This window comes from Phocoena phocoena, chromosome 7 (genome assembly GCF_963924675.1).
Source record: "Phocoena phocoena chromosome 7, mPhoPho1.1, whole genome shotgun sequence".
In the NCBI taxonomy this organism is placed as follows: domain Eukaryota; kingdom Metazoa; phylum Chordata; class Mammalia; order Artiodactyla; family Phocoenidae; genus Phocoena; species Phocoena phocoena.
In genome coordinates, this window is record NC_089225.1 from 42337829 (window position 1) to 42350250 (window position 12422).

Sequence of the window (12422 nt, forward strand, 5' to 3'; positions counted from 1 at the left end):
AAGTAAGTGAACAGAATACTTGAATAGGTGTATAGCTTGTCAGTATTATGGCATCCCTCCTCTGTCCCACGTTGGTAATGGTATTTGGGGACTGTTCCAGAGATGAGGTGTAAAGAAGTGTCGCGTCCTCAGTTATGCCTGGGTACCCTGGTCATCCTTCTGTATCCCGTAGGTGTGATTGCCTGCAATGTCTCCTAGTCTTTGAGGAATCTGAGAATAAAAACATCATACCTACCTATGAAAGTCTCCTCTCTTGCTAAATAGTAGTTTCTTGTACAAATGTATAACCTCTTCACCACCTCTTCAACTTCAGCATTCTTCAACTATCAACTTCAGCATTATTATTCCATCACTTGTATCTTGCTATACTTTGCCTTGATCTGATTTATATTTTGCTGCCTCAGCTAGATGATGAGCCACTAATGGTCAGTGACCTTGCTTTATGCCTGTATTTCCTTATCACTCTGCATATTACATGGGCAAAGTGGTATTCAGAAAATGCTCATCTGTTGTCATAGATCTGGACAGTCATCAAAAAATAAATAGTATGAAATTAAGTATGGTATACTCACAGTGATGTAATGTAATTACAAAAATATAATTTAGTATCTTTCTTTAGACAGTAAGGATCCTCCTGTTTTTAGTAGAGAATAATTACTTCCCCAGTGATGTTTCTGTTTCTCTCTTTTTCAAATTCTCTTTGTTCACTGAAATGTTGCTTCCCTTTTTCGTACACATTGGTTATTCCATGGTATTGTGCTCTTGGTGTTTTAAAGTTTGTTTCTTGGCATTATCTGTCTCACTGTTGCATAGTAACACTTTTGTTCTTTGCAACCACCTGCTTATTTTCAGGTGTGTAGTTTCTCAATGGCATAGAGTGCTTTCATATCTTTATTAGCCTTAAATGCAAAGCTAAGATCTTTGTGGGGCATTTTTTTCTTCATAGACCTTAAATCTTGTACATAATGAGCACTGGTTGAATACAGTTATTTTATCCAGTTGATGATATTTTAAGTGTACTATTTTATATCTCAACACAACATACATACTAAAAAATGACGGTTGCCATAAAAATCATTCCGTGGTGTTGTATGAAGAATTAGTAAGCCATTTTTGTAAGTGAGGAAAGGGTGGCTCGTGTTCAAGGCACTTAGGTTTTGATCCTGGAGCCACTTACTCCAAGTCTGAAGGTCCTCCTCTCACTTGTCCTTGAGGAAACTCTCCTCCTTGCAGATGAGGCTGCACCCCCAGGCTTGGGCCCCACAGAAACGGGTGATAAAGAATTTACCTGCTAGACAGTAGTTAAGAATCTGCCTGCAATGTAGGGGACACGGGTTTGATCCCTAGTCTGGGAAGATCCCACATGTCGCAGAGCAACTAAGCCCGTGCGCCACAACTGCTGAGCCTGTGCTCTAGAGCCCACGAGCCGCAACTACTGAGCCCATGTGCCACAACTACTGAAGCCCGTGCGCCTGGAGCCTGTGCTCCGCAACAAGAGAAGCCACCGCAATGAGAAGCCCACGCACCGCAATGAAGAGTATCGCCCACTCGCCGCAACTAGAGAAAGCTCGCGTGCAGCAACAAAGACCCAACACAGCCAAAAGTAAATAAATAAAAATAAATAAATTTTAAAAGAAAAGAATATACCTGCTAGAGCTGGCACGAGAACTCCTCACTGAGAGTCCCATTGGGGGAAAATGCTCAAACTCATCAGACCCATTGTCTATTTCTAAAATTGTAAGAATAAAGCAACCACTGGTGGCAACCTGGAACCTAACCCCATCTTCACTAATGTGGAAGTCAGGAGAGTAAAGAATGAGATGGAGGCTCAGGTGATACGTCATCTTCCCCTGTCTTATAGATTATGAGTTTGGAAGTAAACAGCAAGCTGATACTGACATTTGGTGGAATGGGGAAAAAATCCCCAGCTCATCCTACAGAAATGAACTTTGTGGAAGTTGATAAGAAATCAAAATACAACAGTAGAGTCATTTTTAGGAGAAAGCTAAAAGAGGAATGTCAGAAACAGCATTTATGGTCTCAAATGTCCATATACAAGTACACAGGGTAATGCATTGAACAAATAAGGTCTCATGAGCATCATAGCACTTGGTCAGATTTGTCTAATGACTGTAATGAGACATGGAAGAGACAGTCAGTCCTTCATTCATGTATTCAATTATTTGGGAAACATTGAGTATCTATTATTATTATATGCCAGGCACTAGGCTAGTCTCATGGTATGGTAGACTCTACTCTTGAGGAAATAGGCAGAGAGACTGACAGGTAAACAAGTTATTAAAATATTTACAACATTTTAGGTTACACCTTTTCCACATCTTTTGCAAATTTATACAAAGTCCATATCAGATCAATAAGTTTCCCGGCAAACATACCACTCTCAGTATGTGTTTATCTTAGGAGAGGCACCTCATCTCCTGTCAAGAACCCATTTCATTTGTCACAAGCTATGGTCCTGAAAAATAAATTCTCTTTCAACAGCAGCTCCATAGCCATTGTCATCTTTGCATAATCAGATTCCTCTAAGGAAACCAAGCTAGCTATAATACTCCACCAACGTTATCTTTATTGCTGGTTATTAATGCCTTGCATTTCTTTTAAATACAGCAGAATTTTGCTTATTTTCAAGCCTTTCATAAGTTTTAACCCCTTTTTCTTCTGTTGAATAAGCCTCTTCTATAATCATAAAGCATTTGCACGTTCGTAGGTGTCTTCCTGTGCATACACTTCTCTGAAAACTGACCCGTATAGCAATCTAGAGTGTTGTTATTTTGTTCGTGATAAGAAAATCATATTTACTTAATGGTTAACTGTTTAGAAAATTCAGCAATTTTATAGCATCTAACAGCCTTAGTGTCCTCAATATACTTTTGAGTCCTCTTCCCTAACCCTTTTCACATCATTTTTTACTATGATGTTGTTTAAGTATTTTCTCAGTGTTTATTATTATCATTCTTATTCTGTTGTTATTTTTTAGTATTTGGTAGTACTAGCTATACTTTGGCCCTAGATGTTGCCTTTTTTTAGAAATCAGGTAGCCGTATGGTGTTGTGATCATGGTGTGTAGAATCTGTAGTAGTTCCTAGGAACCATCTGCAAATGCTCAGCCCCTGCCTGTTCCTGCCCAGGAGCGGAGGAGAAAGTGTTAACCCTTTGCCTGCTTGATTGCAGGAGGAATGCCAGCTCCTGAGCAGGCCTCATTGGTGGAGGAGGGGCAACCACAGACCCGCCAGGAAGCTGCCCCCACTGGCCCAGGCATGGAACCCGAGACCACAGCCACCACTATTCTAGCTTCCGTGAAGGAGCAGGTACATCCTCTGATTTTAGACTTTGCAATTAATTATTTCTTCAATGCCTTTAAAAATTAATCTTTGGATGTGTTTTCAATTTGTCTAACGTCCTTGACACCTTCACGTTTTCTAATTATAAGGTGTTTACATCCCTGAATACATTGGGATGACTGGCAGGTAGAGCCGCTCCAGGTGCCAGTCAGAATCGGAACATGCAGGATACTTGTGCGTCTGCAAGTAAGGACAATATCGGTGGTCATCGGTGTCTCTTGTCTCGCTCACCTTGCAGAGTGTGTGCATGCACGCCAAGCTTCATAAAGCGTGTTTCACATCACTGACTTTTCTGTCAGGACTCTGGCAACTTGAGGCCTGTGATATCCTTAGATCTGTTGAACGTTTTAACATAGGTATTACATAGGGTTGTCTCGGTGATTTTTGGATAAAAGGCTCTATTTGTTGTGTTTGTCTGAATCAGAGTATACTCATTTTGTGAGCTAATGTTCTAAAACTTGTCACACTGTGCCAGTTTGCTTAAATGTCCTGTTTATGTTGATTTTTTTAAAGGCACTTAATACTATTTATCCTTCAAACCCAAGTAGCCTTCTAAATTAGATTTTTATCTGGCGGGCTTAGAGAAATTGGGATTACTGGTTTTCATTGTTTAAGATTTAAAAGCTTAATAAGGTGAGTGTAGATGTAAAGCTCCAGGGAGACTTTTCTGCCCCCTCCCTCAGAAAACAAACAAGCAGACAAAAAGTATATGCCCTCCGTGAGGGTTATTTTGTTGGTGATAATCTAATAGTAAAATCCTCTTTTTAAATCTTATGATTAAGTGACTGGTCTTTTTTTCTCAAGAGATACAAGCTAGATGTTGAATATAGGCTGGAATTATTTTTTGAAAAATCAGTATCAGCAGCTCAAATGAGTAATGATGACAAAGAATGAAGGCATGTTGAAAACTTCATTATTTTACTGTTTGCTGTAACTTAAAGCTGAGTATTGTATGAAAGATTGCTCTAGAACTAGGAGATGTGTCTGCCATTAGAGCTGTACTTTCAAGAAAAAAATGATTTCACAATTTACCCTAGTAGCAAGCTGTCAAAATATTTTTTCATTCCTCACAGAAATTTGAAGTTTTTAAACATTTCACAAGCTAGGAATTTGAGAAGACACAAGAAAATTAGAGTCAGTACTGTTTCTGTTTTCCACTAAACTATAGATTATCTAAGCTTCTGTCACCTTTAGGGAGGAGAAAAGGACTCTTTCTTCATAGTTGTTGAGATTTGACCCAAGGAGCTATAAAATGAAAAGACTCTGATTTATTTGCGGCTCTTAGCTTATACTGCGTTTTGGTGAAACACGATGGTAAATTTATCAAAATGCCCAGAACTAACTTCAAACCAGAAACTGTTCAGCAGGCATAGCAACAGGAACTTTTGTGTTTGTACCTTGGAACCAGATAACCCTGCATGTTGAAGAAAATTGGAAACCTATCATGATTTTTGCCCTGTAATTCCTTGACGGCCTCAGATGACTTCAAAATTTTATCTTTTGGCAAAGAATAGTATTCTGAATGGATGTTTTGTGGGAGAAAGCAAAAGGGGTTCTGGTTTCTCGAGGTAACCAAAAAAAAAATAGAGATATTTGTTAGAATTATCATATGTCTCCCACTTCATTTAGTTAGTGGGAAGAGATACTCCTCTATTCTTCTTCTAAGAATTTGAGTCCATTAATATACATTTACAGTTTTCATTCTTAATTTCTTTTAAGATTGTCAGTGTTCATTACTCAGTGCTTTAATCATTCAACCCAAGACACCATATCTATCTCTTGTTCCAAGATGTTTGCCTGATTTTAAATAGCTAACTCTAGTTCCCATAGGATTTTTGTGGTACCAGGCAAGATACTCTAATTTCTCCATAGTAAAAATTTCTTAGACTTTCCTGAAATATGTCACTCGTTTTTGTCTGTCAGATGAGACAGAGCACAGAAAAGTTAGCTAGGAAAAAGAAAGTTAATTACTATTTACCTTATATATTTGATTTTAAAATACTAGTCAGAATATCAGTTCTTAGTTGCATTAGACTCAAATGATAGTTAATTTTAGATTATGTCCTTGGTCATGTTTTGTATCAAAAGAGCAGTATTCTTGGGTGGGATGTATAATTATAGGAGAAAGAAAAAAGGGTGCCTCATTTTCATAGCCATGAGGTGATAGGATCAGCTCCGCTGATCTCAAGGAACAGACCTTGTTTGGTGGCAGCCATCTCTCAGGAAGGGTGTTTCGTTCGGGTACAGAGACCCCTTTAGTGCAAGGGGGGATGTGGCTGGGTTCCCATCATGGCTCTACTACTTATTGTGTGATCTTGGGAAAATTATTAACCTCTCTGTGCCTCAGTTTCTCATCTATAAAATGAGGATAATAATAGTTATTGAAAACATTAAATTAACCTGTGCAAAATTTTTATACTGCCTGACACTTAGTAAATGCTCATAGTAAAGGCTAATATTACTATTATCATCATCTCTGCATAAGAAGAAAATGCCCTCCTTAAGAGAAGCTGGTGGTTTTACTTTTAAATATGTATCTATAGGGATTGAGTGACACTTCTTTCAGGACACTGATATGAAGACAAAAACTTTCTGAATATTGAGCCATGTTTATGTTGTGACAGTATTTACTTCTGCATGACATTAAACTTTCCAAACTTCACCATACTGGTCTCACCAGTTAAAACAGCTTTATGTATTTATTATAAGAAATGGAGCATGTGAAAATAAATTTTATTAACATGCTGATGTAGTACAACCCCAAACATAACGTCAAGGCACTTGGTTAAAGAAGTGGAAAGTAATGTATTTCAACATGCAACTGAATTTTGAGAGGAAGAGTCTGTGTTCCTCTTGTAAATTATATCCAAGCCACTAAAATACCTCACATGAATTCCCTCTGGGTAATTCATTGCAAGTAGTAGGGAAGGGAAGTGACCAGTAGCAGTCTTGTTAACAAATCATTAGTCTGTTAATATCTGAAATTGGATTTAGGATGTCATAGGAACAATGAAATCTTCCTCTACTGGGCCACACTTTCCCTAGGATCGTCCTGTGCCGGAAGCTGTTCCTTATTTCTTGACAAAATGCTGAGATTCATATTCTCTCTCTTTTATGAAGTGATGACCTTTCACACTGATGTCGGTCACATAGATGCATTATATGTGCAGTTATAGAAAAAGTCCTTGCTCTTTTGCAGATAGAAAGAAGGAACCTACTTCTGTTCAAGTGCTACCTCTTTCATGAAGCCCATCCTGAAGTCAACTCCCTCCTGATCTTCTTTAGCACTTTATACCACGGCTGTTACTCTTATCATATGCTCCTTTGGATGATACAATAAAAACCTACCTAAGGATAGAGCTGTGTTTTATATGTTGCTTCACACACATGTTACAGGCCACTCCTCGCCTGGGCCCTTGAATATACTAGAGCTGCAATAAATGATTGTTCAAGGAAGGAGTAGATAAATAATGCTGACTATCAGGTCACTTTGTCACCAACTGGCTGTTTTGTGAGGATAATGGAATCTGTTGCCACATTCATAGAAACATTACTAAGCAAGAGAATCTCACAGACAGCACTTAGAAAACTAGTTACCCAGCTGTACATTCTTGTCTTTAAGACAGTTTGAATTGCACTGTATCCTATTGATTTAGAAATTAAATCTGATCTCTGCATGGAGCAAACAAAAATTTTATTTCATATGGATGGTCAAATAATGGCATAGGTGTTTTGTAAATATGAAATAAATTTATGTTCCATCTTCTATCTGTCCAACTTAGTTGAAAATTAAGTGTAGGGAAGGAAAGGATGTGGTTTATCTCAGTGATGTCACAAAATATCCACCGGCATCATGTATACCAGGTAATCACAAAAGAAATGCCTTTCAGGTAAGGATCGTACTTTAAGAGAAATAAAAAGCCCATGGGAATAACAAAGTAATGTGATCCTTGGACTCGAATGTAAAGTTACAGGAAGTATGTTGAACTTAAGCCACCAGTTGGTTGTTGGCTGTAATCAGGATCATCATTTGGCAGCTTCTACTGTTCAGCTCAACTCCTAATGAAAATCCAGGAGTCCAAGATGAATACAGATGTTGGAAACACATTTTTTTGTATCCTGATAGTTTTCAGGCTTACTTGAGAATAATCTAGTGCCTAGCTTAACATCTTGTAAAAGAAATATGGCCAAATGTGGTGCCCTCAGAGAGCCTTGCCTCCTCTTGTGAAAACCTTAGACTAAAGTGATTGATTCGTCCTTGAAATGGACAGCACGCCTTTGGATACAGAGGAATTTGGAATTTGATAAGACATTGACTTATCCAGAAATTCGCTGCCACCCCCTGCAACTTAGATGTGTCAGCGTGCTAACTTCACAGGCTCAAGGAAGCAGTGAGCCAAGGGCCCCGAGCAGGCTACTACTATCAATTGGGAAAGTATGTAGCAGTCTTATAATTAATAGAATGTCATCCTGGATTGTAGAAACACTCTAAAAGACCATATGGCCAATCCTGGATAGGGTTAAATACTTTTCATAGCTCTATAAAGGTGCCAAGTTGATTCGCATTCTATAAAATCACACATGTAATATTTATTACACTCTTTCCTCTTCTGTTGTAAAGTTTCTTGAATAATTGAGGCCCCTATTTGAACTTGGCCTTACTCCCTAGGTGCTCTAACTTCCATTGTTCTCCCACAAACCACACCCTCTTATTTTTGGTTTATGATTTAAGAAGTTTGGAATCCAGATTTAAGATTGAGGCCAATCCAGGTAGCATGAAATGGTAAGCAAAGAATAGATTTGGTAAAACTTTGCTAATTTTACTCTTACTCTGGTGAAGTCCTAAATTAGATACTGTGTGTAGTTCTTTTGTTACCTTTGATGAGTGAAAATTGCAATGTTCTTCACTTGTGAGGCTTTCAAAGAGAATACCACCTCTCAAGATAGTATCTGACTTTGTGAAAATTACAATTCTACCTTCAGTGTGTCCCTATTAGTTTAAGTGATATTTAAATATTACAGAGTGAAATGAGTCATTAGAGATCCTTAATTTTTGAAGATAAAAAAGGAAATTTGGAGCCCAACTGTGTCCTACTGATATTACTTCATTTTTACGTGGATATGTTAGCTTCAGTAATTACACACCCTTTCCTGTATGGCAGAATGCCCAGAACTGAACAGATTCCAGTACAATTATTTACTTTATTTCTCTGAAACCGAAACAGCTCAACTGTTGTACACCTGCCTTTGCAACTTCCTTTTATTTGGCCCCTAAGTTTATTTACAATGAAATAGTTCTCCCTGACACACCTCAACCACATGCAGAAGACAGAATTTTTACTTCAGCTGTAAACAAGCACAGTTTGTAGCTTAGCTAAAAGCACTGTACTGTAAGTACAATTCCTGAAGCTTCACGTTTTTCCTTTTAGTAACTTAGTAATTTTTCCTCTTGGTAACTGAATTATCCTGGCAATTGTAATTATCGTGTAATGCATAGGGAAGTCTTCTGTGCCTGAACTGCGTCATCAAACACAAGGTAAGATTGGATCTTTTCTTAGTGACTTCTGTGGGATCATCAAATTTCACAGCTTTACCTCTTTAATATTATGGAAATCAGGTTCAAAATGAGGTCAAGTGGTAGAGGTCTTGTGACAGTCTTTGACCTGGATTCAAGAATTCTTAACACTGATGCTTGGTTCTCGAGAGATCAGTCCTTTTAAGTTGCATGTGACATGGTCAAAATTTAACGTTTCTCTTCCATGTGTTAATGATGTGTAGCGTATCCCGCACTTCAAGTATCTCTGTGGTTAAACAATACAAAAGAGTATAGCCAACAGATTTATTCAGTATTTGAGTGTACAAAAAAAAAAAAAAATAGTCCTTAGATTGCCAAGTTAGCTAACAACAAGCATGTACACTTTTACATCTGCTCATGTTTTCCAGTAGTCTGATGAATGATCAACTGGACTTGTGAGCACAGTTCCCAGGCTTACATGTCCCAGGCATACATTTTGAATAACTGAGTTTTTGTTCTGTTTGATTCCACTGGAGACATCTTTTTAGGTGTATTGACACCGTAGGTGGTTTGTTTTATTTTACTTTGTTTTTCTTGAAGAGCTCTTAAATTCCAGGAATTTGAACAGATTCTGTCTGGCTCTTCACATATAGCTGAATTACACTTGCAGACATGATATGCATAGTAGGTGCCCCCAAAGTATTTATTGGGTATATGAACTAAGAATGTAAAAATGCTTACTATCCCACTGTAGTTGTTTTACACTTGCTTTTAACTAGATAAAAAAATATTGATTGAAAGCCTACTGTGAGCAAAGACTGCCCAGGAAAGAGTCGGGAGGGATGGTAAGGAGACCTATGAAGATGGTCTGTTTCATACAGTTTCTACCCTCAGAAGAATGCAGTCACAAACCTTATTGTATATTTTTATGTGTGGTAATTGGCATATAATGAATATTCATTCATTGGAACCACAAAATCCAAGAATATATGTACTTTTGCCCCCTATTTTAGTTAAGCAGCCTATAGATACGTATTGTATTATGTCGGTTTTATGTAAATTTGTTAATTTAGGCATGATTAACTTTAATTTTTACCATTGAATTAGCTTTACCTTTGGTTAACATTTGAAAGCAATAGAATATTTTTCCTTTATTAACACTTAAAGTCAACCCCGACTTTGCATGTTTAAAACAATAATTTCCTTTTCAGTTGAATAACTCAGTTCACAATTCCTGTTCAGAGTTAAATTATGAATATATGGAATAATCTTTCCCCTGTACGTGCAAACTATATGCTACTGAACGTGAAATGAGTGACTGCTGATTGATGAGATTAAATGGGTGACAGGATTATTCAGCGTTGAATTCTCTACGCTGAATGATTGTTTTTCTTTTTAGAGTCACTTCTGGAGAGAAAAATACTTAAGAAACATACTTTTTCCCTCAGGAATAACCCTAAAGTTACTCCATAGCGATAGCGAAACAGGCTGTCTTCATGTTTGTGTTCTCAATTTCTAAATTGCCGTTTTTGTTACTTTTGCAGAAAGGGATCCATACGGTCTTACTGCATCTGTTTTTATTTTATGCGTGTATTCTTTCCAGAGTGATCGGATCTACTTGTACCTCAGCAAAGTAATTTAGGTTTTGATTATTTCATTTTAGGCGTTCCTAAGAAAAATTATTTAAAATGTAAAGTTCTTTTCAAGTAATGCAAAGATAAATCTATGTCTTAGCTTATAGAATGTCTTAGCTTATAGAATCTTGAGTTTTTATGCGCTGAAACCTTAATAATATAGGGATTGGAAATAATAGAAACACTCTGCAAGCAAATTGAAAGAACACATTATTGAAACATGAAGATAAATGCATGTTATAAAGTTAAATTCGATGTAAATCATATTTCAGATATGAAAATGGCTATCATAAATTGAAAGATAGTTTTCGTAGAATTGAAATCTCTTGAAAGAAAATTTAATTTTCCTTTAAAAATTGGAGACCTAGTCATTTCAAACTTGTATTTTAATTTGTAGACCTTTACATATGAAAATTCCTATAAAGCAGCACAACATCAGAAAAGTATTCATCATGTGGTATTATCTACTGTAATAGGCATATGTCTGATTTATAAGTTTTCCTAAAATCATTCCTAAAGTTTAAATCAAGATAAAAGTCCTCAGCCACTGCATATGGCCTTCTAATAAGCTATTCTGGGGGAATCAATTCTTACTATTTCCTCTATATTTAGCATCTCTGCATCTGTTATTCCTTTACAAATTGCATCAAAAGTTGAGATAAACCATCATTTCTCCCCTTTGCAAAATATTTTCATGAATTGTTTTATTAATAAAAGAGTAAACCTGTCTTGCCCAAGTCTAGAATAAATTGGCACCTCCTTTTTTCACTCATGGCCTTAGCTACCTCATATGTTTCTTGCTTAAAAGCAACAGTTGTTGGAAGGGGGCAAGCTTACTGGAGCTTTTCTCTTCCACCCATTTTCTCATTTGTTTCTTAATAAGGTGAATATTGTTTTTTCTGTAATGTAAACAGTGAACGGCAGGATCTTGATTTTTCTTTTAGTTAGCAAGGTATAATGAGAAAGTGAATTCTTACTAAATTATTCTGTGGAAAAATAGCGTAGTAATTGCTGCTGTTGGCATTATTCTCAGCTGACTGATTAGAAGATTTGATGGTCTGTAGGTAAGAATATGAAACTTATATTTGTATAGCTGTGGATACTGAACAGAATGCTCTCTCACTTAGTTTATTTGATCTGCACGATAGAATAGGGAAAACATTTTATTCATGCAAAATATTTTATGCATGCAAAACTTTTATTTGGTTGAATTTCTTTTTTAAATTTCATAACCCTTGATAAAACTTCTTTTGAGTTCCCATTAAAAACCCTGAAGACACTCACCCTATTGTCAGAGTTGGAGAGGAGTTCTACTATAAGGACAATCGAACAGGATTGAGAAGAATGGTCAGTGGATTATCTATGCTAGGTCTTCCATTCTAAGGACAAAGACCCTACATTGCTTTTATTGGGCTTGCCAGCTTTTCGATACAACCAGATTGCTGTCTTTTCTCTCTCTACCACCACCACCACCACCAGTACTACTACCAGAAGCAAATGAAAAATTTTAGAAAAGATTTTAATTAAAACCTTGAATTATGCATAGTTATTATTATTACCCCCATTTACAAATGGGAAAATGGAAACTCAGGAAAAGTTGGGTAAGTTGCCCACACTTACACAATTAATAAATAGGGCATCTGGTATTCATATCCAGGCAGTTACAGTCTAGAGATGCATACTAAACAGTTAAAATCTACAGTGGAGTCAAGAGAGAAAACTGGATACAGAAGAAAATCGAATCACTGATGTTGATAAGATTATTTGAGAAGTTATCTTGGAATATGGAGGAAAAGAACAAAAAGGATATGATAGATGTCACTAGACATGGAGGCCATAGAGAATAAATCTGCCATAAGCATTGTGGATGTTCCTGAGAAATATTTTAGAATAACTGGAGCAGAAGCAATA

At 36.9% G+C, this 12422-nt stretch overlaps 1 protein-coding gene across 6 annotated transcripts in view; it reads left to right on the forward strand.

The window, feature by feature from the left end:
• Positions 1 to 3197: 3197 nt before the first annotated feature.
• PKP4 (plakophilin 4) overlaps positions 3198 to 12422 on the forward strand; it is a 169104-nt gene continuing 159879 nt past the window's right edge. For all 6 annotated transcript variants that reach the window (XM_065880987.1, XM_065880992.1, XM_065880988.1 and 3 more), the window contains exon 1: positions 3198 to 3329. In XM_065880987.1, coding sequence (XP_065737059.1) covers positions 3198 to 3329 — 132 coding nt within the window. The remainder of the gene's footprint in view (positions 3330 to 12422) is intronic.